Raw genomic sequence first — 26,663 nt, forward strand, 5'->3', positions numbered from 1 at the left:
TGTAAATTTAATTTTTCTACAATCATATAAATTTGTTAAAGGTATAAATCTCACTCAAACTTATAGTTGGAGTAAGGTCCTCTCCACATGGACTGACCTTAGGAGATGTATTTATTAATTGAGTTCATTAGTAATTATACTAAATATAATGAGTATAAGAAGAAATGAGTAGTTAACAAGTAATAAAATATTGAGTAGATGAGAGAGTGAGATATGGAGAGAATATCAGATATGAATCTATACATATATGTAGTTACTAGAAATAGGAAAGAAGTAAGATATTAGATAGACTAGCTAAAGATGACATTAATATAAGTAGTGAGAATGAGGATCTAAGGTAGTATAATGTGAGAAGTAAGGAGTTACTTAAGAAGAGTAATTATTTTAATAAGAGTAAATAAGAAGAAATAGAATGGAAGTAGAAGTTGGATACATAGAAACATATTATTTAATAGGTGTAGAGAAGTAATATAGAGCTGTATTTATATGTACTATGAATTTAAGTTTAAGATAGTTAGGTATAGAATAAGTAATTATCTAATAATATAAGTTAGTAGCTAGATAGGTATAAAGAGATTAAGAGAAGATATAGGATTACCAGAGGTAATGAGGGAGTAAATATGTATAAATAACCTCATATAGTCGCAGAGAATACCTTACATAGTTATAATTATTCTATAGCTAATATATCTGCTGTAATAATTTTTTATATTTTTTTATAGTAAAAAATAGGGGGTTAAGGGGAACTTCTGTCGAATACCGTTGAGGTGTTCGACAGAATGCCCGAAAGGATATCAAAATAAGATAGATATATATTTCATATGCTTTTTATAAGTGAAAATAGTAAGAGATAGAGGTGATTCCGTCGACACCCTAGAGGTGATTCTGTCGATTGCCTCTTAGAGGTCGAGATAAGAGTTAGTATATGTTTATATATTTTTTTATAAAGTGAAGCAATCGGACTTAGGAAACTGGTGAAAATCATGCAATGAATACCGGGTGTTTGATAAAATGCCCCAAGGTGGCTGCAAAATCCAATCTCGACGAAAACTCAATCCATATCGAAGCTGAATAAAAATTAGTAAAACTAACTAAATTTCTAATGGTTTCTCATCAAAATGAAGCAAAAAGTTACCAAACTCGCCTTCGATCAAAGATGAGTGGGGGGTGGCGCCAATCGCCGTCGCCTAGCCTCGGTGTGTGGTTTCCCCCTCGCTTCTCTCACGTTATGTTGCAAGCCTTCATCTTCTTCAGCCTCCTCTGACACCGTCCTTAGCTCTAGGAGTCGTCAGAGGTTTGTCACACCCCTCCTCTTGCTTTGCCTGCCTCAGAAGGTTCCTCTGCAGTTTGGGAAATTGGTCGAAAGATGTAAAATTAGAGGCAGTCAGGCCCCCTTTAACAGCTTGGGATGGACTTCCCAGGCCGTCTGATGGAGGGAATAGCCCTGGGGTCTTCCTCCCCTCCCCTCCCCACAGTGGCAACGGCTAGGGGCAGGGATGGATGGAACTGCAGTTGGCTGTCCGATCCCCCTCATCTGGATCCGATGGCTGTGATGAAATTGTAGCCGTGGACCCAGATTAAGTTGGTGTACTGCATCGGCCACGTCAGCCTACCCCATCAGCCACCCCATTAACTAGCTCGTCACCGTTCCTCTGTCTGATTTGTCCGCCAAAGGGTCTTGCATCTACGTCATCCGCAACCACCAATAGGAGCCCTAGAAAATAAATTAAAAATATATTAAATAAGATGGGCTTATCTCACCGTCCGACCTTCTTTAAGAAGATCGAACAGCTGAGATCATATCCGACTATTAAAACAAAGCCCGAAATGACATGGGCTTCAAGCTGGGTTTGTGCAAAGCCCGGTCATGATTTCCTTCAGACAAATTCATTTGATCGCGGCCCATTGGGCCGTGATCACTTTTAGTATATCTGAGCCTTGCCTGGCATGAATCTGAGAATGACAGGCTATTACTAACCCCATATTAGGAACTTTTAAAAATTAATATTCCATAAAATCGTCGCACAAAGGTATAGATTGAAATTAAATCACTCCCCTCTCCATGTGAACTGAACTCCTTTGTGCATCTGCGGGCTTGCTATTGCGTCCATTGGAGGCCTCTCTGTTTGTTGTGGCCAATCATGGGCTGATGTACGTAGTGCTCTCCAGCTGTCGGTTGGCTCAAGTGCTCTGCGCTTTCCAGCTGGCTAGAGTGCTGTGAATATAGTTCAGGGATGTGGACGGGATGGGATGAGGACGGTTCGAGATGAATTTCATCCCATCATACGTCCTTTGTTAGCGTAAGGACGAAGGACGGGACGATTTTTCATCCGTCGACAAAAAAACCGTCCCGTCCAGTAATGTCGGGACAGTTTTTAATCCCGTCCAGGCCCAAAATTGTCTCGTCCTTCGTCCCGGAAAAAAAAAATAATTTAGGAAAGTATTTTAGTCGGAAGAAGTCTCCCGCACCAGATTTAGGGCTTTCCTCTAAAGTCTCCACTCTCCCGCACCGGCAGATTTAGGGCATCCGCCGGAACTCTGAAGTCTGAACTTGGGAACTCTCACGAGGCATCCTATTTTGAAACGTGAAGTCTCCCACCAGGCGCAGGGTGCTCCTCCGCTGCTTCTTTGACATCGAGGTATGTTCGCATCTCTTTCTCTTTCAATGGCTTTATTATAATGTCGCTGTGTTGCATCCCATTTTTTCTTAGTTCAATTGATGCCATTCCTTTGCGCCATTAAGTGCATTTGTGTCGTGATCATCGCCTTTGTGTCGTGCTTAAAGCCTTTCTGTTGTGTAATGCGTTCATTTACCAGAAGCCGGGCTCTCAGTTAGCAAATCCATTGCCAAATATGAGAAAGGACCTGAGGCCAGCCTTAAACACCGTCATGTGGGAAGAGACATCAGTCGAGAAAGACATCTCTTTATATATATGTTCGGGTAATAAAATATTATTCCCCCTACAAAAGAAGTATCAATACCTTCTATCTCTCCGATCGAACAGGGAAACTATATTTAGATTCCTAGTGGTAGAAGAAGTATCCAACAACTCTCTCCCTCCCAATCGCCTCTTCTATCCAAAGTATTAACTCTCCGTCATATGAATAGACCACAGTAAACCCATAAATTTTAAATTTCTGAATTACACTTCAACGATTTTGTTTTGAGTTGGGTGGGGGCCGCGCGCTCGTAGGCCCCCGCTACCACAAATTATGATGTCCACTCTCCCTCTTGGGGAGATGGTAGCCGAGCACCCCTCCCAAGTGCAATGGTGGTCACGCGGCTAGGCCACAGGCCTTCTTGATCACCCGTAGACCCCGTCCAGGTATGTATGGCGCTCAAAGCAGCCCGCTCTTTATTTTGAGCCGCTGGGCAGGCCATCATTTATGGCGGAATCGTTAGTGGAATGCATCCAGTCTCTCCACACCGTTTACGGCCGATGTTTTAATACTTGCTCCCCATTTGTGGGACTAGTACTTTGCAGGTACACGGGAGTCGCGGGCTACACCAACAGCTATGCCTCGATCATCATTGACACCCCAGCATCACGCCGAGTCATGCGAGGATACCCTGAGTCGTAGTCAACGCGTTCTGCACCGTAGTGTTTGTCTGCTCCTCCAATGCCTGGCCTATCATCACCCAAATGAAGACGTCATCGACATTACCACGGATTCAGACTTCGACACCCTGAAGCCTTCCTTAAAGCCACCGGCTGAAATTTTCCTTACGTCCCCAACAGTCCTGCTTCCACATTGCACGCCTTGGCAGCACGCCCTAATCATAGAAAGTGCACACCGCCTTCTCTCCCGCTTACGGCCCTTCCTTTTTGGAGTTCCAAATCCCCCTCAGAAGGTACCTGAAAATTATTTCAAGGATACAGCTTTTTGGGAAGCCCATAACTTTTCTCAGGAGATGATTGGCCAAGTACGAGCAATGGTAGCCCAACCTTTTCGCGACGACAACGTCATCATGGGTTCACGTACAACTACAGCCCCATTGGCGGATAGCGGTGGCAATGGGTGGCTAGTCGAGTGATGACCATGAAATGTTCAGAACCAAGCTGCGCTGAAGCCACTCTATTCTTTAACGGAGTTGAATCTTCTGAACCCCGTGGGAGTTGACGTATTGCGTGTGATGCATACGTCGCATATGGCGAGAGTTACGACTCTCCATGGGGACCTTACCGGTTGGTAAGCCCCCATGCTTAGTTGGTTAAAACATTTAAGACTCCTGTTTCTTTAAATATCTCCAGTAACGGGAAAGAACACAGTTGTTGTTGAAGTGAATGAGCTTTCTTCTGTCTATCGTATCTCCTCTCCTTCTCTAGCTTTCTCTCTTCTCTCTATCTTTATCTCTTTCCCTCTCTATCTACATCTCTCTCTCTCTCCTCTTTCTGTGGGTGGAATGTTGGACACACTAGCGGCCTGGGATTTTATCCTCTATGGATTTTTCCTGATTAATAATGTAGTTTACTAAACTGATCAAATTTGCTCTGTCTAACTGCGTCTAAAATGTGGTTGGGACGTGATGTTTCTCTCTCTCTCTCATTCATTAATAGTTACATATATTACGTTTGTCTCACTACCCATTTTGTATCTTTGAAATGTTTTTAAAATGTTCCATTGAGAGAGACACTGACTCGATCGATCAACCTTCTTACTACATCCCAAGTTTCTGTTAGTGGTGACCTCTCTATCTACATATGGTTTATCTTTCCATTTCTTCTTTTGGTGAATGGAGAATTGAAGGTGAGGACATCCCAGATTTTGATCCTCTGGAGACCTATTCAATTGAGATCAAACTTCACGTGGCGTGGCAATTCAATATATCAATTCACTTTGTCTCATGCAGTCTTACCCCCCTGCGGGTACGGCCGGGGCTTGGTCACGTTCTTCAGCAAGCTGAGTCTCATTGCCCCCACATCCTTGGGGCCTCTATAGGATTGCCATTAATTTGTAATCAGGTATACACATTCTTCTTTGCGTTCTTTGTTGGTCCGCATGGTCTATGGTGGTTTGTATGTGGGGCGAGTTTTGTTTGTTTTAAATTAAGTTACCTCTTGGGATAATGATATAATGAATAATTTTTTCAAATATTTTGTGTCCTTTACTGCCTTTGATGGATTGCGATTGTATGAATTTTTTACTTGAATGTTGATGAAGCAGCCATGGTAATGGCAAATGTATTTCTGTATGAGGAAAATATCTGCAAGATTTCATGTGATTGCAATTATTTACTGAATTTCCTGATCGACTGAATGTAATCGTTAGTGTAACTAACACGTATTTTATAAATGATTGCATCTTGTTAACTGCCCAGGTAGAGTAATGGAATCCACTTCTGCTACTACCCCAAAAGCGATGGCTAAGGCTACATCGTCGATGTCCGCAGATTGCATCGCAATCGAGGTTGATGACAACCTATCAACTCGTAACGGAAGACGTAATCGGTCAAAAGTTTTAGATCATTTTGTTGAAGTTGGCCCGGACGAGTATCAGTGCACGCTATGTCAAGCAGAGAATCCCATCGGTAAGGTCGTCATCAGGAGGAATAAAGACAAAAGCACAAATGTATTTTGGAGACATCTGGAGAAGGTGCACCGCAAATTTCACGATGAAATTAGGGGACGCAAGCTGAAGTAGAGAACCATTCTCCACTACGAACTACTCTCCCGTAAGTTATATATACGCGTCATCACCATGGAGCAGACAAAAGAAGAGTTCGTTAGGTTCATCTGCGACAACGATCTTCCTTGGCGTCTTGTGAAGAAGAAGTCTTTCCGAAGACTAGTTCTATGGGACACAGTTGGTGGGGGACATCCCTGGTCCGGATGCAGTCAAGGCGACAGTTGAAAGGATGTACATTGATGTCTAAGGGAAGCTGGTGGAGATGTTTGCAGATGTCTCCAGAGTATCACTTACCGTGGATGCTTGGACATCCCAAAACAACATCGCCCTTTAAGGAATCACAGCCCACTGGATCGACAACGATTGGAAGCTATGTGAGCTTCTTCTAGGATTACGATAGATCAAGGGACCCCATAGCGGCTTGAACTTAGCGATGATCATCATGGAAGTTGGATATCATTACGGCATTGAGTCGAAGATATGTACCATCACCACGGACAATGCGTCCAACAACAGAACAATGATTGCTTCCATTGCGGATCAATTAAAGACAGTGAACCCCCAATTCACCATGGACCGACATGTACCATGCTTTGCCCATGTACTGAACCTCGTAGTCCAGGCCGGACTCAAAGTCATTTGTAATCTAGAACCCCATACAACTAATTTGCTACGTGTCCGAGATCTTCGCCCAGTAACATCGTTGGACACGGAAGACCCAACTGATTCAAATGTCGAGGAAGATATTGGGGCACTAGTTGCACCTTTGGGGGAAGCCGTTTTCTTGCGTGAGAGCCATTGTAAATGCCATTCAGGGATCCACATAGCGTATGGAAAAATATGTTGATATGTGCAAGATGTTTGATTTACCGGATTCGAACAAGATAAAGATCGACTGCCCAATGCGCTGGCACTCCACTTTCACGATGTTAGAGCGTGCTCTTGGTAAGAAAGATGTCGTGGACCACATGGCGATGCGGTTCCTTTCCACGACCACCAAAGATTACGGCCTATGTCAGGAGGACTAGGAGTTGATAGATGAATACTTGGGCATCCTTGGGCCACTATGCCAGGGAACTGACTTTGTGTGCTCGGCGAAGAAATTGCCAATAACTGAGGTAATGTAATTAGTCGCGGAGCTGACGAATCACCTTGAGCATGCTATGAACAATGCATGGGCAGCATTGGATGCCGATCGACGGAATGCCCTGCGCTCAGCATGTGGTGCTATGCATAGCAAATTGATGTAGTATGCAACGGTACTTTGAGGCAATAATACTGTCGCTACAGCGGCGACATTAGATCCGTTCTCAAAATTAGATGTGGTTGATCCTTCATGTAGACAGAGTGTGATTTCCTATCTTGGCAGTCTATTGGATTCTGCAGCTACGATGAAAGCAGATGAATGTGACTCAGAGCGGGAAATGTTGTCGGTAAGTCACCGTCCAAAGCAATATTTATCCAAGTGGCAATATACACATCCGTGTACTGGTCAATGACCACGTTCAACGCTGAGGCAAGAGCTGGATACGTATCTTAACATCCCATGCAGTGAGGAGGAGGACAACCCTCTAGGTTGGTGGAAGGATGTCGGGATGCGATACTTGCCGAATTTGACAGTAATTGCTCGCCAATTCCCTGCCGTGAGTCCGACCAGCGCACCGGTGGAGCGGCTTTTTTCAGTCGGCTGAGGCATCACAACGTACCGAAGATCATGGCTTGATGCGGATAGCATTGAGATGTTGATGATGCTTCGCGCATGGTTCCGTCGTGTAGAGCGGGACTCCGACGACTCCGATGATGACTCCAACGATGATGACAGCTCGGGTGCTGGTGGGTTACGCTCTATTGCTTTCCATTTTTCAGAAACATGTTTCTCTTTTACTGACTCTCTCTACATTTCATGTTACAAAGTAACGAGGGAGACAATATGATCGCACTGTCCCATTCACTCATCCACTCATACGTTCATTGTAAGTCCTGTTTCCTCTTTACCCTCTCTCTCTCTACTCCAATTATTATTTCAATTTTGGTTAAAAACAAATACTAAGATAAACTTGCCTCAGCTTTTGCTCTGCAAATTTTGCCGTTGACATGTTCCGATTATTCTTGAGCTCTTACGGTGTATAGCAGTGGAATTGGCTTCCAGTAATTTATTGATCATGATAAATGTCGTATTTCTTGGCAGAATCAAGAGACTAAGAAAAACTTGAAATCAGGTATCGTCTAATTTTTTTTCGAACAATTAGTTGAGATATGTTGATGTGTCTTATTTCTCAAAGTTGATATTTTTCGGCATGACTCCATGACCTGTGAGTTTTCGTTGAGATATTCCAGCATGAATTTATCACTCAAATAAATTACCCTGTTTTCCTTGCAATGAACAACCTCCAATACAAATACAGAAAATCTATAGAAACAACACATCATCATGTAGTATTCATATAAATATAACGAGAACAAGATACTGTTCTTGTTTCCCCAAGCTGGTGGACTGATAAGGGTGCCAGATTCAATCAAGAAGGGCACAAGCTTCCCCCCACCGTGTATGGCGGTCAAAGCTACAAACAAGTCAAAGGCAATGCAATAAGACGAGCCAAAGTCAACGATCCGAGCACGTAAGAACATGGGGGGCCAATGGTGCTTACTGTCGCATCCACCGATGCGCTTCCCTCCGATGAACACATTTCGAACCGTTGAGATATATTTTGGTTCAGAATTATTTTGTCATATATTTTGGTTCTCATTGAACAGTCAATTATAACTCACATCGATCGCTCTATTTACCTTCAGGAAGTGGATGGCCTTTGGTGGTGGGGAGGCGGCTATGGTGTGGCTACGGTGTGGCTCTGGTGCTTACTGGCCTTCTGCGTCGTATTGTTCTGTTCCCTTCAGCGTCGTATTGTTTGTCTACTTCCTTCATACTGAAAATACTTTAAATACTTTAAATACTTTTTGAACATTTAAGTTGATGTCTACAACTTATTTGAATTTGAAAAATTAAAATTTTGCCATTTTTATTTTTTTACATACCCAGATCGAGTGATTAACCTCAAGAAAGAGCAATATAAAAATGATTAGGGAACCGCCCTTTTAGGTATCGGTTTTCAATATTAGTTGATTTAAGTAATCAAAATTGAACCCATGAACATAATATTTTAATAGGTCGAGAATAATAAGTAATAGTGCAATTTCTTAATTTTTTCAGCAATGCTACACTTAATTTCACCGTATATATAGTGAAGCAATTAAAACTGAACCCATACACATAATATTTCTCCATATCTATAATTAATGTTTATTTAGTAAATTACCCAAATAAATTTTATTGAATAAAATGGAAATGAACTCAATTCTAATAAAAAATTAGTTACCCCGAGGCTAGGAATTTTAGTTTAATTCATAAACCTTATATTTCGTAGGGGATTAAATAATCATTTTTTCAATTTTTTACCGTCCAAATTCGTCTGTCAACCGTCCAAGCCTATCGGACGGACGAAATTTTCATCCCATAGGACGAATATCGTCGCGTCCCAACGTCCAGCGGATGATTTTTCGTCCTAAAAATCATCTGACCCTCAGGGACGGGACGATTTTCATCCTACGGGACGAAAAATTCGTCCGTCCGCGTCCCCGCACTATAGCTGCCGGCTTGTCCTTGGCCTGGGCACTCCTAAATTTTTGAAATTTTTTTATTTTCAAGGCCATAAAGATTTCAAATCATTTTTCAAACAAGATATAAAATTGGCTTTTAACTACTAACTAGGATTTCAATGAGAAAAATGATCGTGTTGAGGATTTTCATAAAATAATGCATAGAGGGCAAATCTAAAGTAAAATACAGATAAAATTAATAAAATAATGCTTAAACTAACTATAGAATGGGTAGATTTTTATTACTAAAAATCCCTTCATGATTTATGAAATTTAATTTCACATTAAAATGTAAATAATATGATCACAATAATGCCAAAATATTTTGAAAAGGTGTATGATTGCATGCATCATATTGGATTGATCAATATAGGGTCAACAGTAAGAATGGTAGAGAAGAAAAAGAGAGATGAAGATACATTCACACTTTCAGCCCCAAAACCCTTCTAAACTGATATTGCGTTAGAAAATCGGATCATTTTGAGCCATTTAATTTTTTCTCTCTTTATCACTACACATACCAGATTTCCCAAGTGTCGCAAAATCCTGGGATTTGCTGAAGATTATGCCACTAATTAACACATTTAATTTCCAATCTCAATTGGGGGCGTGATTATGAAAAGCAACATGCATTTGTGGACATAATTTCCACATTCAATGTGATTTTAATAGTAAAATTTTCTGTATCATACGCATGTACCACATTATTGTCACATTTATAAGAAACATTAATCTTATATGGTACCACTTGTCTTACACATCAATATAAAATTAATGTGGATTAAGTCCACAAATCTTCTTGTTGTCATTCATTAGTCCATCATTTATGAATAATGGCATCATATATTGTGATGAAATTATGGCACATCCCGCAATTTATAATGTAACCAAGTATTGTGATTAGCAATGCCAATCATTGTGATTAGTGAAGCTAATCATAGACAAAAAAATTGCTCATGGATTAAATGAATTGGATGAATATATATGGAATAAAAATTCATTTAAAACAAAACAAATGCTTTAATAAATTACAGGGAAATATATTCTAAATTTAAATTTTAATATATCCTTAATACAATGTCCGAAGAAATTTTAAAATATAAAATCCAAGACATGCAGGACATCATTCAAAAAATAAATTTTATATTTTCAAGCTTTATAAATCATACAAATAACCAATGTACTGAGTTTATACATATAAATTAATGTGACCAGTTTTATACATAATAAGGTATACACCATCTTATTGAATATCGATCCATTAATCACTACTTTTATGTTTCAAAATTATATGCCACTTTGTATATTCACTATTTTTTTAATAATATTAATAATGGTTAACTTATTGGTTCCTATGGCACACTTGCTCAATTTACTTAAATACCTACATATCCATGGATAACACAATGCTTAGTGTTTGAAGAAAATAATAAGTCATGTTTCATTCAATAAAAAAATTCTACCAATTTAAGAAATGCACAAGTCTCTGTTAATATCATTAAATTTTATTTTTTATAGAAGATGTTCCTATGCCACGCTTACTCCAATAACTTAAATCCTTTAATGCCATTTTTATTTATTATACTCTATTTACGAAATGTGATATTTCACCAGAAATTTTAATAGAGAAGCAATTTTAGTTATTTAATAATATTTAATGATCTTGAAAATCTGGTATTATTGAAGCTCTATCAACGGATCCATTCAAGAGAGAGTCCATAATGTTTTGGACAATATGGTTGGGATCTAGTGACTCAAGTAAGGCAGAAAATGATTGCATCAGAGGTTTGCACCATGTTTATCATATCCTACTCAATGCTAAAAAGTTAATGAAACATAAAAGTAAAATTGGTAACCAGGGGGACATTTCGATCAGAGACACCTGCCGATTTGAATCACAATTAGATGATATTAGAATGTGATATTTTGATCGTACATCCAATGATATTAGAATGTGATATTTATTATAGATCCAATCCTCATCAGAGTCAAAGGATGATCAGATGTGGCGTTCACATCCTTGGCCTGATTCAAACCCATATTTGATCCTGATCAAAATTGTGATTCTGAATTTGAACATATGTGGATCTAGGATCAGAATTTTAATCTATTCATTTTCTTATTTTGATAAATTTTTGAACCTAATCAGAATCACCCTAATATCAGATTCAATATCTGAGAAGAATTATATTATGATCAGAGTCAATATCTGAGACGAATCAGATTCTGATCTATGCCATATCATGTCAACATATGATCCTTGACCAGATACCAAACTTCAAGTTGGATCTGTTTGGATCTCCAATCACAATTTGACTCTGATCATATGATGAGTTTCCTTAGATTTGAAACCTGGTGAGATTCAATGTATGATCAGAATCATACTATGATCAGATTAGGACCTGAGAAGAACCAGATTTTGATAAGAGAGCCAAATCTAAAGAGCAAAAGATCTTGAACAAATATCTTATTTTTTTTCCTGATCAGATTTGAATGTCATATCGGAATTTGGTTCTGTTAATATACCCAAAAATGTTTCCAATAAAATTAATAATGATAATCCAAAGTAAAAATAAACTACGATAAAGTGATAAAAGATTTAATTATCCAAATTACAGTGTATGTGATGGCTTGTAGGGAGGATCATTTTTTAGATGGAATCAAAGACAATTTAAAATGATTGCACACCCTTCACTAGGACAAAACAAATGGTTCTTTTCCTTTTATGATTTTTATGAAATTTCTAGACATAATGATTAATCAATAAAAACATTTGTTAATATATAATTAATCCAACAAAAATTTCTCTACATGGACTTTTTATGCTTTCTATACTAATACTTCCACCGAATGTTAATTGTATTGATCAGAATTAGATTTTTATTGGAGCTAAACCTTTAAGTATTATACCCAATAAAAATTAGAATTTTATCTGTATCAGGACCTGGTCAAAATCTCATTAATTTCAAGGTTAGGTAAAAGGATTGATTGGTTTTTTATTGCCCAACATCAGATTTTGATGCTGATCAAAGGAAAGCTGATGGTTCTGTCATCGTGATTCTGATCAGACTCATATTTCAAACATAATCATTTATACAATTTTAGAAAAAAAGATAAGAGAGAAAGACATGAGTTGTGCATATGTGTTCAAATATGCACTCTTGTTGTGAGGCTCACCTTGCCTAGCAATTTTTCCTTTATAGATTTAATGAGGCCCCAAGCCAATTTTATTTCTATATCATATTTAAGTGTGTTAAATGAAGGTTTATTCGTCAATATTATAATATGATTTTTATAATGAAGTATGTGAATATATGAAATTAGTAAGTGAATTATGATGATATTATTATAAAAAATGATCACCAGTCTTCAAACATGTACTCTAAATTTTTATATTCAAAGAATACTTGAGAGGAACATTCAAATATCCTAAGACAATAAAACTATCTTATCATACTTATGTGATTTGTATGATTCAGCTTGTGGCCATTACTGTAGATACACTAAGGAAGCATGATGGGTGTTCTTTATGAAAATAGTTAACTAAATTGATCAATATGATTTCCTGAATGGCATTATACTGAATTGTCAATAAGATTGATTCATGTCAGAGTCATGTAAGTGTTATGAAGATCTAATTTTGGGGTTTTAGGGCCTTGATTAAGACAAACATGAAAGATCCATGCAGTTGAAGACTGAAAAAATATTTACATCTAATAAAACATGATGATCAAATCACTTTGGCATGGCTTGAATCCAAAGTTTCTTAGTTTCTAGAGTGAAACATGTTGAGCTATTCATGTGTCTAGCCTCTAGACATATCCACATGATCCCCAACATATCAAATAACCTCCTTCATCTAGATAATGTTTGTTATTGCTCTAGTATTTCCGTTACACCATTCTGATCATATTGGGAGTGGAGAGAAGCCAAGGGGAGAAGGAATAAGAAGGGTGGGAACTTGAAATTTTATGTCCTATTTGAGTTTATTTCATGGATTTCACCCATTAATACTTACATTAATTTTTTTCACAAAACCCCTAAGGCTTAAGTCTATCTTTCAACATCCAAAAGACAATTTGTGTGTGACCCTCTAGCCCCATCCATAAGTCTAGTTGTACTCCCATGGTCCATTGACCTTTACTGGCCATCCAAATTAATTATTTATATCATCATACAGATTAATTAATTATGGGTCAATTTAAACCAATATTTTGATTAAGTTTCTTGCATGAGGAGTGTCAAGCTACACCTTGTGCTTGTGAACATACAAAGGTGTGTATTTACTAGCTTGTGGAACATTTATGGCATTGGTTATTGTGTACTTATACTCATCCTCTTGGATCTCTTGAGAAAATTTAGGGTACAGTCAACTATAAAACCCTTATATATCATCTTAGTATTGATGTATTTCAAAATCATCATAGAACTCTTCTTTGATATTCCATTCCCTTTCCAATGACCTCATCATGTCATCTTCCTTGAACTATCGCCTCTTATATCAAGGGTAAAAAATCTCATCTTTATAACTCAATCATCTTGTTGTTGCACCCGAGCTAAGACCATTTGGAATTCCAAGATTAGGAACTCGTAAGTCATAATCAATGTAGAATCATCTTTCCTCAAGACATATTTGGTGTCTCCGGTCTAAAAATCACAAATATGACATGAATCAACCTAATTAAGAATTTAGTGTAATATCATTCAAAGATTCATATGAATCAATTCAGCAAACTTTTTATGCCAAAGAGCATCCACTTTATGGCCTTAATCTCTCCACACAAATGGCTACCAGATCAGCCATAATCATCATTTTGATGAAATTAGATAGTTTTATTCTATCTGAAATTGAATGAGGAGACAGCCAATTAGATATTAAAAAAGAGTTAAAGAGATTGAGGGGGATATCCATATTCCAAGTGATTCCATGGATACATCCAGAGGTCAGACACATGAACGTTTTCTAGACACTTTCCATACAAGATGATTTCAAGTACAAATTTGTAATTTCTTGGACATTTAAAACCTAAGCCCTGTATTTCAAATAAAACTTTATGAACATTGGAGAAATCCACTTCACTCTGAGCAGTCAAATGGGGTTTAGTCTTAAAAATCCAATATAATGTAGAAAAATAAATTAGTAATTTCTCATTTTTATCCTTAAATGATGAATAATACATTAAGTATAAACAAAACCCAAAAATAAGTGGCAAAATGAAGTATAGAGCATACTTTTATTGATATAATTTGATGTTAGATATACTTAAGCTATAATGACTTTTTTGTAAATTTCAAAAATATTATAAATAAAGGAGACACCAATATGAAGTGCCCACGGAAGCCACATTAGGTGGCCCCCTCCCTCCGTTCTTGTCTCCCGCTCAGAATCTATCTCTTTATAGGGGATTAAAAGGGTGGAATATCAACAAAGATCTTAAAACATAGATGAAGAGACTGAGAGGGGATCCATCCTCCAAGTGACTGGGCGGGTATATCTAGAGGCAGTGATGTATCCTAGAAGGGCATTTTCTGAGGCCCATTAACAACTGGAGGCCCAAGCAGGAGATCATTCTAGAAGCTGACAGAATCTGTAGAAAACTACCTAACGCCTACAAAAAATTCTCTGACAGATTTTCTCTTACAAAATTATCTGACATATTATTCTTGTGTCACAATCTGTAGAATATATCTGCTCCAGCTCGTTAAAGCTGTAGATATTCTGTTTTGTCTTATCAGGATCTTCTCGAGACACACAAATATGTTCTGACAGATTCTATATGCCCCATATATTGATTAATATCTTAGTTCAGGCCTATTAGGCAGCTGCTCCTTTGTTTTAGCTTGTCAGAGTTGTTTGTCTCAATGTTTTGAGTCCTCTTTTCATGGGTACTATCATTATGGACGACCATGCACTTGTTGTGGCCTATATAAAGACCCCATGTACCTTTGAGAGATCATTATTGAAGTGTATTATTTTGTTGAAACTCATGTTTCTCCCCTGTAAATGTTCTCTTCGTTAGAGAGAGCTTCAGTGCTTGTGGATTCAAGTATAACCCTTTGTGGACTCAAGGGTTGGAGAAGTTAGGTTCTGTGGATTCCGGAATTGGCTGCTTCAAGTAAAACAAGACTTGTGGATTCAAGTCATGCCTTTAAAATGTTTGTGTACTAAGGCTGCGTCGGCAAGACACATGAATGGGTTGAAGGTTGCTTATATGCAACCAAATGACAGTGGAATCTGTTCCACACAAGTTGATTTGATCTTCCTCTTTTTATAGTTTACATCTGACTATATGTTAATTAAACTATAAAAATAATCATTTCAGATAGTTCATCAAGCTCAAAGAACCCAATACCTTCACATGGCTGCCCTACCCATCATGTTGTCCTTGTTCCCCGTGGCTCTGTCTCCTAGACTGTTGTCCACTGTAGTGTTCTATGACCTCTTGCTTAGGCAATGTCCACATGGAGGACCTACTTGATACTTGAGAAATAGATTGTTAATTAGGCCTAATCATAGATCAACATATCTTTTAAAAGTTTATTTTATAAATTTATATATTTATAAACATTAAAGTAATTTGTTTACATTTATTAATGTATATATATATAAGTTTTCATAATGTGATATAAAAATCTGATATCTCATAAACACACATTACATCCAATAATGACACACAATTAGCAAGAGGCTGGAAGATGTTGATATAGGCCTGGATGCCAATATCGGATATCAATTGATACAACATTGATGTCCCTAATTCAACGTCGATACATATATTAGATTAAACTGACATCATTTTTTTGTTTGTCAATAGCCAATACTTGTCTCCATACCAGGATTCAATAATGGTTCAAGACATCCAAATGCTAATGCAAATCTCAGAGAAAGTAGACTTGTGGGCCTTTAAATGCATATGGGGTCCATTCTTTAAAACCTACGGGATCCACTTGGTAGAAAAATAACTGAATGCATAGTGAGGCGGTTGAGACACATCACACGTATGATTTACAAAATATAAGTTGATACGGCTCTTTTTAATCTCTAATTCTTAAAACTAATATAATCATTTCATATATTTCTAAACACCAAATGCAAATCTGATCGTTATCTCCTTACCTATAAAATACTAAATTTTATTTCCAAAGAACTGCAATAAAAGCATCTCAAACAAGACCTGAATATATATATATATATATATATGTACGTTCTTAAATTTATCTGCAAAATGAATCCATCACGAGTCTTACTATGAAATAGAGATTGGGTGAAGATATACATTTATTGAATTAAAGTATAATAAAACTACTTAAATTGGATTTTTTTTTACCACCCTATATATCAGATTTTGTCTGGACGGCTTGGGAGCAGACGTAGGAGGAGTGACCCTTTGCCGATCTATGGAAGACTTGGTTATCAAAGATGTTTAAAATTTGATGAGGGAGGGTAGTTGTTGAATTTTCGGTTATCTCCCCTCTATGACTCGTTAAGAAAGAGCTCAAATTGGACTCACAGTCATGTGGGTCTCAAAGTGGAGGCCAAAAGATCTCATCCATCAAAAACATTAAATGAACTGCTCATTTTCTTCTATTCCGGATTTCTGGGTTCATCTCCATCCCCAATCCCCATCACCAAAAGAAGAAAGGAGACCTGCCGTTCCACAAGCGGCCGTTGAAGAGAGGAGAAAAGGGCCACCGAAAGAAGGCTTCCTCGCTCTACTGGGGAATCCCAACTTGCAGCGTTGCCGGTGGCGCAAACCGACGGCTGTGATCGCTGCTACAGGCCGAAGAGCCCAACGTCCGTCTGCTCGCCGACAGCGCCGCCGGAACGGGCTGAGAGCTCTTCTCGCTGACGGCAACGGAACGGACAGCGTCACCTTGTTGTCTCATTGTTGGCCTGATATTTTAAGAAACCCGGACATTTGGCAACGTCCAACGTTTCTGCGCCTTTCGTAGTAAAGCCGAAGTCTTTCTTCAATGGGCAGCGGTTTCTTTCTTTCTTTCTCGGGGAAGAGGAGGGCCGGATGACTGGTTCTCGTCCATGGCGACGCAAGAGCCGAGCCATCGATTCCACTGGCATTACAACGAGCTCGACGATAAGAACTTCCAGTTACGTGGGAAGGGCAACGTTCTAGTGGCTGTCGTGGTGTTCGCCGTGCTCCTTATCTTCGTTCTCTTGTGCGTTTACGTGCGGTGGACGTGCCGTTATCGCCGGCAAGAGGCGGTGGTCGTGGCGTCGGAGCTCGGGTCCGGGCCCGGTTCGATACGGTCGACGCTGGCGAGCGGCGGTCTGGACCGGGCGACCATCGACGCGCTTCCTGTTTTGGTGGTGAGCTCGCCGGAGGAGGCGGCCCAGTGCTCGATATGCCTCTCGAGCATGGCGACGGGGCAGAAGATGAAGTTGCTGCCCGGCTGCAACCATAGATTTCATCCCGATTGCGTAGACGAGTGGCTGAAGAGTCAGTCGAGCTGCCCTCTTTGCCGGGCTTCTCCTATTTCTTGCTCTGACCCTTCCCCGTCTCCGGTCTGAGGGTGAAGACGAAGAGGCAGAAGACGATAATGATAAATGAATTCCATGGCCCACTTTCTCCGGACCCCATTAAAGATGGTAAACTCCTGTTTTCTAGAGAGAGAGAGAGAGAGAAACTGGGTAATGGGTAATTGGGTATCCAATTTTTTTCTCTGCATTTGTGTCCTTTGATCATCATCGTATCATCATTATCTCTCTCACTTTACTGAGTCACGAGGCACAGATTAGAGGAAAAGGTGTCGGAATGTGAGGTACAAGCTTTCTTGGGAAAGTGCAAAGAGTGGCCCATGCACAGACCCAGATGGGATGTCTCAGCGAGCAAGAAAGATTGCATTTTTGTTTTCACTGCGGGAGTCTGGGCGTAACGAATCGCTATATCTTTTTACAAGTTACAAATCGAGGGACCCAAGGGGGATTGCACTCTGAACCACGAAAGGACGAGTCCGAGGTTCTTCTAAATCTCCTCTACGGCAGCGCAGGAGCAAGGGTCATGGTGAACGACGACCTTCTCTCCGCTGAACTCCAGGCGGGTGCAGAACAAGCAGAAGCGCCGCGGAATAGGAATCTCCGCAGACTCTTTCTTCCTCTTCCGAGACCACGCGGCGAAGGCCAATAGCTTCCTATCGAGACGCTGGTTATACCACCGCCGGCCTTCTCCCCACGCCACTAAAGGGAAGAAGACCAGAGCCAAGCCTCCTCCATAGCCAATGCCACCGAGAATGTACGCCCAGTAGTATCCCGCCGAGGAGTCGCGACCCCCGCCGCTGCCACTGCCGCCGCCGGCAGCGGAGCACGAGACCAGCAGCGGCTTCCCGCAGAGCCCCGGGTTGCCGAGGTACGAATCCTCGGTGAAAGTGTTAAACTGTCCTCCCAGCGGGATCGGCCCGACGAGCCTGTTATAAGAAAAGTTGAGAACGGAGAGGGAGAGGAGTGACCCGAGGCGAGGAGGTATCTCCCCCGAGAGCTGGTTCTGCGAGAGATCAAGCGACTCGAGCATCGTCAGACCGCTGATAGACGGCGGGATAGGACCGCTGAGATTATTCCTCGACATGTTCAAAACGTGAAGCGCCTTCAGCGCGGTTATCTCCTGCGGAATGCTCCCTTCGAAGGCGTTGTGAGAGAGGTCGAGGGAGGCGAAGATGGTGAGGATCTTCAGCAGCTTCAAATCCAGGCCTTTGCTGGTAACGGTGACGGAGTCCGCGTAGTACAAGCCGGAGAGGAAGCCGAAGGAGACGATCTTCTTCACGGCGGAGAGATCGTCGGTGGCGGCCATGCCCGCCAAGCTCCGGAAGAACTCCCCCGGCAGAACGCCATTAAAGCGGTTGGAGGAGAGGTCCATTATCCGAAGCATGGAGAAGTTGAAGTTGGAGCCGATAGTCGTCGGTAAGGGCCCGCCGAGCTTGTTGGAGCGGAGAACGAGGACGCGGAGCTGGGAGAGGTCCCCCAGCCAGAAGGGGAAGCCGTCCTCGATCTCGTTGTTCCCCAGGTCGAGAACTTCGAGCAGGTCGCATTTTTTCAAGGACTTGGGCAGAACTCCGGCTAGCTTGTTCCCGTTGAGATTCAGGCTGCGGAGGTCGCAGTCAGAGCGGAAGTCGGAGGGAATTACCCCCGTGAGGTTGTTGTTTCGTAGATTCAGCACTATCAGAGCATTTTCCCGGGAGACGAGGCAGCTGGGTATGTCTCCGATGAGACTATTGCTTGATAGATCGAGGACTTGGAGATAACTCCCCATGCACAAGGACTCTGGGATTTCACCGGTGAGCAGGTTCCCCGCGACGGAGAAGAAGATGGTGAAGTTGAGCCGCGCGCCGAGCTCCTGAGTAATGGAGGAGTCGAAGCGGTTGCTAGAGTAGTCGACGACGAGGTTGCCAGGCGGAGGTAGAGGGATCTCCCCGCTGAGCTTATTGGAGTGGAGATCGAGCACGCTCAACGAGCTAAGGGACAAGTCCGGCGGGCCCTCGAAGCCCGTCAAGGAGTTGTCGGAGAGATTGAGATGGGTGAGAACGGGCAAGCTCCATAGCCAAGCGGGGATGAAGCCATCGATCTTGTTCCCGGAGAGATCGAGCCTCGTCAACGTCTGCAGGTTTTGAAGCTGAGAGGGAAACCCGTCGAGCCCGCAGGACGCCATGTTGAGCGTTCTCACTCCCGGCAAGGCGGCGGAGCTCTGGTTTCTGAGTACGGTGAGCCTGTTGTAGGAGAGGTCCAGGATGGAGAGATTCTTGAGGTTGGCGAAGATACCCAGATCTACCGTCCCGTTCAGAGCGTTATCAGCGACGCGGAGGACCTTGAGGCTCCGTAACCGGACAACGGACGATGGGAAGGCCCACTGAAGACTGTTGCTAGAGAGATCGAGCGTCTCCAATGAGGAATCCGTTGCCAAGGGAACCTCGCCGAGAGTCCCCGAAACCCGGTTGGAGTTGAGTTGCAGAGACCGGAGCGCGCGGAGGCGGAAGACCCATGAAGGGAAAGCCCCGGAGAAGGAATTATTCTGGAGATCGAGCATGGCGACGTTGGCAAGCCTCTCCAGCGACGGTATCTCCCCGGAGAAGTTATTGTTGGAGAGGTCGATGGAGACGAGCTGCGTGAGATTCTGCAGAGAAGAAGGAATCCCGCCGGAGAAGCGGCAATCGGCGAGTATCAACCTCTTGAGCCGGCGAAGGTTGCCGATGGACGGCGGCAGCTCGCCGGAGAAGCTCGTCCCGGAGATTATCAAGTCTTGAAGCGCCATGCCGGAGGGGAAGGAAGGCAAGTGCCCCGACAGCAGAGGATTCATTGACAAGTCCAGCGTTTCGAGGGCGGGGAGTTGGAATATCCTCGGAGGCAGGTTTCCTCGTAGCCCAGAAGAACCCAAGCGGAGCTGTCTCAGAGAGGAGAAGTCGGCGAAGAATTCCGGAACTTGAGCGTTTAGCTTGTTCTCGTTGAGTCTAAGTACGACGAGGGAGGTGAGCTTCGAGAGGGATTCGTCCAAGGGGCCGGAGAGAGAGCAACCGAACATGCTGAGGTCGTGGAGCTTGGGCAAGGAGGAAGAGATCGCCGGCCCCCACACGCGGCCCCCGGCGGAGACGTTGACGCCGTCGAGATACAAAGACCGGAGCTCGGAGAGATTGCCGATAAGGCTCGGGAGATTAGGAAGAGACAGAGAAGACTCAGAGCAGAGCCCCGGGGTGGAGAGGTCGAGAGAAACGAGCCTCCTCAGAGAGGAAATCCCGGCTGGGACTTGGCCGGAGAAGCCGGAATCGGAGAGATTGAGGTAAGCAAGGCTGGTTAGCCTCTTAAACGCCGCAACGAAGCCGGAACTGAGATTATTGCAGGCGAGGTTGAGAGAGACGAGATGGGTGAGGTTGAACAGCGCCGGGTCGACGTCGCCGGAGAGAGATAACTCGCTGAGGTCGAGAGAGACGACCTTATCCGATCCCGCGTCGCAAGCGACTCCGGCCCAGCCGCGGCAGCAGTCCGAGCCGGCCCGCCACGACCGGAGCGGCGCGGCCGGGCGCAGCCGCTGCTTCAGCCGCAGCAGCGAGTCGCTCTGGTCGGGGAGGCATCTGGCGTTCGACAAGGAGAAGAGATAGAAGAGAGAGAAGAGAGAGAAGAAGAGGAAGAGTCGGAGAAGGAGGAGACTCCTCATTAGAGAAGCTTCTCCCGGAGGAGAGAGGAAGTGGACGTCTGCTGAGATGGGTTCTCGAGAGGAGGTTCGTCCATGGCGGTGAGACGGAGGCGGGTCGTGGAGTTGACGTTGGGAATTAAAAAAAACGGTGTCTATCACGCCACCGCGTGAGACGAAGAAGAAAGAAGAAGATGGAGTTTCGGTGTTGAGAAGAGATTTTCCGATTTTCGGCGGTACGCGGTCTGTGGGGAATAGAGGATGACGTAGGGAGTGGCGTTCTCTTTGTTCTGTCAACGTCGGTGCTCTTCCGATCCACGTTTAGCAGAGGTTTAGTTAGTCATTGACGGCTGCCCTATCGCCGGTTAACCTTCCCTGTCCTTTTCATGACAGCAGGCGTGGGGCACGGTCCTCTTCTTTTGTCTCGTCTCCCAAGAAGGGTAAACTCTTAAAAGTATAGTGCAGGGACACAGACGGATTTTTTTGTCCGGGGACGAAACAGTCAAATTTCGGGACAAAAATTCGTGACGAAACCGGCCCCCCAGGATACAGACGAATTTGGGGACTAAAATTCGTGACGAAACCGGCCCAGGATACAGACGAATGGTTTTCGTACCATGGGACGTAAAAACCATCCGTCCGGAGGTCACATCAGAGGGTTGAGATGTAGCCATGTGGCCTCGCAATGACAATTTGCATCAAAGTCCCTGCAAATGGACGCCACTCAGAAATAATTGTACATATGTCACTTTGTGTTCTATCTCCTCAGTAATTCCCAAGAAAACTATAAAAAAAAATCTATATTAATATATTAAAAATATGAAATGGGTTTTTTTGTCCGGGACGAATTTAGGGACGAAAATCTGTCCTGGGAGGACTGGACGGGACGAAAAACCGTCCCGGTTTGACTGGACAGGATGATTTTTTTATCGTTGGATGAAAAACCGTCCTGTCCTTCGTCCCTGAACTTTGGACGTTGGACAGGACGAAATTCATCTCATCCCGTCCATCGTCCACGTCCAGGACGATCCGGAACTATACTCTCTAGGGACTTACTGTATATATGATTTTATTTGAAGTTGATCACTCCGGCTTATTCCCTTTTGAAAATTGGGTTGATTGCCCCCTTGGTAGGCAGTCACTTTCATTTTCTTTTGCATTGGGCTCAAAAGGATATGAAGGTAATGAAATCTGGGCACTTCATAATTAGGCTATTTTAAGAGAATAAGAGGGAAATCCTCGCAGAAAAGGAAGGTCCTGAAAGAAAACTAAGGGAACTCCTTTTTTACCTTTTTAGTATCATATTTAGGGGTATAGTTAACTTATTTTCTTTGGACTCTGAGAAAATAGCTCACCTCATCTGATTTAATGAGCGAGGGATCACTGATAACGTGCCAAGAATATGTTTGTCTAACAAATAGTTTTTACAGTAAATTCACTTAATCGCATTTTATTCACTTAATTCGTCTAATTTCCCTGGTTACTGATAATGTGACATTTTTTTCCTGATGCAAACAAACAATTCTAAGGTTTGATAAGTCCATCGTCATTTATGAAAGTTTTGCAAGGATTGGGGTCTAGAAATCTCTTTCTGGGTTTTTCTACATGGAACTAGCATCTGCAATGACTGGATGGTACGTACATGATCATAAATTGATGCAAACAATCGACGAATGACATAAGGCATGCAAAACATTGGATTGCAGAGCACTGATCAAATGGCCATGACAACAAGCTGTCTCTAAGCTAAACTGTCAAATCCTATTGGCCAGGTTTGAAGATCGACGCTTAATAATGAAATGCAAATTGGCATTGACGATCATCAAATATAGTGTGATGGATAGTAACCCTCAGGAATCATGTCACAAATGATGCAAAAATGACTCAATTATTTCAAGATCATGTACTTCATGGGTGGCCACACAACCCTAACACCTGAACCTGCACTCCATGAATTGACTCAAGCCTCATTTTTATAACAGTGCTTGCCACTAGTGATCTTCTCCGAAGAGAAGCAACAGTGGCTTATTGGCCACATGCCTGGTGACAAAGAATCAAAGAGCAAGAAGAGAAGATGGTTTATAATCTACCTTGTAAATCACAACGGTCAGACCAAACGACCTGCCTTTTTATTGGCCAGAAAGGGAATGGAGAAGGTCGATTGCTTAACGCCGGTCCGATGAAACTGATTCCGCAGAAAAGAGGTACTTCACTCGCGACAGGACCGAGTCATGGGCCGGGTCGTATGGATGATCCTTTGAGGGGATCTCTAAGATGGCTGGAACTGGTTTGTTGTAGCTGTCCACCAGAAACCTGATCATGTTTGCCACCTGAATTGAGGTTTTTAAACTTCATAAGTCCCATTCTAATGCATAATTGCTGAAAAATATGATTGCCCCTGACTTGGCATTCTTGAGTATTAAGGCAGAGGATATAAAGATGATTGGTTTTCAAGAAAATAAAAAAACTGAATTGGATGATTTTTTTTGAAAGAATGAATTGAATGATAACATATAGATGATTCATTTTCATCCTGCTGAACTTACATATTGACTGATGAGCACAATGGCAATGTCCTCCCTTGTAGTAAACTCTTTGAAAGCATCCTCTATGGCTTTCACCGTAGTTTCTAGGTGGTCGAAAATGAGCAAACAAAAGTCAGAATATACTGATTAAGATGACGCACTAATTAAAAATTCACGTAAAAAACCAGACGTGATCTTCTTCGTCTTCTTCTTCAAAAAAGACGCGATTGATCATTTGGAAAATTAACGGATGAATTACATATGAGAGCAATCAGAATAAAAAAAGACAAGGAATGCTGAAAAGGATAGAAAACAAAGAAATTCATGAGAGCACCATGAGGAAATGATTGAAGTTTCTGTGGACGAAAAAATTACTTTTTTACCGCGTAGTTAATAAATATAGGTATATATTTGAATTTAAAATCGACTAAAAAAATTCAGCATGGAAATGCACGAATAAGAGAGCATAATGAACGAGCTGACTTGGGCTTTTTACTCAATCGCAATTTTAAGATGATAGAAAATAACACGTGCTGTTGGAGAGGCATACTCGAGTCAACAACGAGATAATTTGTATTTCTTCTTAAATCAACATTCCCAACTCCGGCCAGTAGGAAGCCAGTTACAGTGTCCTGCACGCACGCAAAGGAAGAAAAAACATAAGCTCACCTAGTTCAGTGCAACTGTTCCATGAAAATATATCCATAGAGCCACTAAAGACATGCATTTGGTCCGCATGCACTCATACTCAAACTCGTGAAATATTAAAAATAGGCAAGAAAACATGGAAGTTTATATTTTTCACAGGTGCACAAACTCCATATTAAAAGCAACTCCCTCACATGATATTGAATGCTTGCACACGAGCCAAATTTAATAATTTTACTGAATTTCATGAAGCTTAAATGAACAGTGGCTAGTATCAGGGCAACAGTTTATAATCATATCTTCAATCTAATTTTCTTTAATGGTTTCTAGTTCACGCAGTCCTCGACATCGCTCAATAAGTCTCCCCACAGGATAATCCACGCTAAAGTATTATACTTTCAGATCAGAAAATATTCTGTCTGGATATTAATAACGAAAGTTTCAAAGAAAATGAGACGACGAAGAACGACAAAAAGTGGAGGATCTCTACCCAGAAGCTATCTTTAATTTGGGTTAAGATATCCAATCATCCACGTAACGAGGCAGAAAAGGAACTCTATAACGGATGAGAATAACAATTATAGCGTAACATCCACGGCCAAAATCATATGATTTTCCTCTGGATCACATCTGAGGCGCCAATCAACCAATCTGTTGTTCCTACCTCATCGGCGATCATAGCTATGAGCGCCGAGTTGGAGGTAGGTATCTGCGCTCGGTTCGCCATTACAGATCACAACCAGCTGAAAATACAAATGAAAAACATTTCAATCAGTTCAGCAAAAAATCAGCGATCTATAAAGGAGATCAGCGTCAATGCCTAAAATAACCTTCGCCCTTAGAAAAAATCACAAAACCCACAAACAGTTGGACACGATCTTCTTTCCCCCGAGAGAAACATCAAATTGAAAATCAAAGGTTAAGAATTATCGAGGGAAAACTACCTACAAGGAACTTCACGACAAGCTGGTGCCGTCCTCTCCGCCGCCCGCCGCCGTGCGCTTCCGTCGTCGCCCTAGATTCCGGCGATCACCCCTTCCATTGGAGAGCCACCTCGTCGATATAAGAACAACGCCAACTGAACGCTGGCCAAGACAGCATGGGCCCAAAATAAATGGGCCAGCCCAAGAAAGGGAAGGATAGTTGTAGGACTAATTATTAAAAACCTTCAAGTTAGCCTGGATTACCATTGATATGCTTCTGGGTTTCTTCTGGAAGAAAAAAATGGCTGCCAATTAGGGATCGGCACGTCCGGGACGTGATGGCCCAGACGTGACGGGATGGATGACGATCCTTGACGGACAGTGACATGACAAAAGTTTCGTCATGTCACTGTCCTATCACACATCCGAGGATTTCGGAAAAATCTGTCACGTTCGCGTCACCGTCACGGGTTGTGGCGTCCCCGTCACGTCCCCATCACTGGATGGTGTCACCATCATGTCTGACAGGAAAAACAACCATGTGGAGGAGAAAGAATTGGAGGGGCATGTCTCCAATTATCTTTGGACTGCATCCTTTTGTGCACGTGAATTAATGCATGGACTTTTTCTGCAAAATGCCAAGAAACCGAGTTCTCGAGGCCGCATGGTGAAATCTCAGCCATCGAAAAGCTTAAATCTACCCGTTTATGGTTCCCTTAACTTGAAAATTAGGCATGCTCTCACAGTGTGGCCCCTGTTAGCCTATTTTTATTTGTATATTTATGAGTGTTTGAATAGCCAGAGGACATAAAGAGGATTATACAGATACCTTAGCCAATGATGGTCAATGTTTAAAATATACATATTATCTTCTAGAGCTTGAGGTGTAGCTTAGGACCATACATACGGAAAACTTAACCTGTCAATTAAGTTAAATCGATCATTGGTTTTTTCTCCTTTTATGTTGAGAGTGAACAATCTTATACTGACCACTTAATCATCTTCGCATGCTTGTTGATGCATTCAAGTAAAAGCCTATTTTTTAATTTTTTTATAAGGCACACATGGATCATAGTTGTAATACAACAGTCTATATACAAGATTATTGTATTGTATGTAAAGATCACTAATGTGTCAAATAAAAGAAGATTTGTTAG

At 41.8% G+C, this 26,663-nt stretch overlaps 3 protein-coding genes and 1 non-coding gene across 5 annotated transcripts; 1 reads left to right on the forward strand and 3 right to left on the reverse strand.

Moving 5' to 3' along the window:
• Positions 1-3,173: 3,173 nt before the first annotated feature.
• On the reverse strand, positions 3,174-3,334 carry LOC144714148 (U1 spliceosomal RNA). The gene has a single exon (XR_013584265.1). It is a non-coding gene; the product is annotated as a U1 spliceosomal RNA (small nuclear RNA).
• A 13,523-nt stretch (positions 3,335-16,857) lies between these two features.
• Positions 16,858-17,958, forward strand: LOC144706392 (RING-H2 finger protein ATL66-like). Its single transcript, XM_078579317.1, has one exon. The coding sequence runs from the start codon at positions 17,321-17,323 to the stop codon at positions 17,807-17,809; it is 489 nt and encodes a 162-aa protein (XP_078435443.1). The 5' UTR covers positions 16,858-17,320; the 3' UTR covers positions 17,810-17,958.
• Positions 17,959-18,123: 165 nt separating this feature from the next.
• Positions 18,124-21,594, reverse strand: LOC144706383 (uncharacterized). Its single transcript, XM_078579304.1, has one exon. The coding sequence runs from the start codon at positions 21,432-21,434 to the stop codon at positions 18,264-18,266; it is 3,171 nt and encodes a 1,056-aa protein (XP_078435430.1). The 5' UTR covers positions 21,435-21,594; the 3' UTR covers positions 18,124-18,263.
• A 1,771-nt stretch (positions 21,595-23,365) lies between these two features.
• On the reverse strand, positions 23,366-25,680 carry LOC144706400 (vacuolar ATPase subunit F family protein). Of its 2 annotated transcripts, none has more exons than XM_078579338.1 (5): positions 25,532-25,680; positions 25,248-25,326; positions 24,486-24,567; positions 23,957-24,039; positions 23,366-23,740 (listed from the first exon to the last, which is right to left on the reverse strand). In XM_078579338.1, the coding sequence occupies exons 2-5, from the start codon at positions 25,308-25,310 to the stop codon at positions 23,576-23,578; spliced, it is 393 nt and encodes a 130-aa protein (XP_078435464.1). In that variant the 5' UTR covers positions 25,311-25,326; positions 25,532-25,680; the 3' UTR covers positions 23,366-23,575. The 2 variants fall into 2 exon arrangements, with proteins under 2 accessions (XP_078435464.1, XP_078435455.1); XM_078579329.1 differs by having other exon boundaries at positions 25,528-25,678.
• Positions 25,681-26,663: the final 983 nt, after the last annotated feature.

This window comes from Wolffia australiana, chromosome 1 (genome assembly GCF_029677425.1).
Source record: "Wolffia australiana isolate 7733 chromosome 1, ASM2967742v1".
NCBI classification, from domain to species: domain Eukaryota; kingdom Viridiplantae; phylum Streptophyta; class Magnoliopsida; order Alismatales; family Araceae; genus Wolffia; species Wolffia australiana.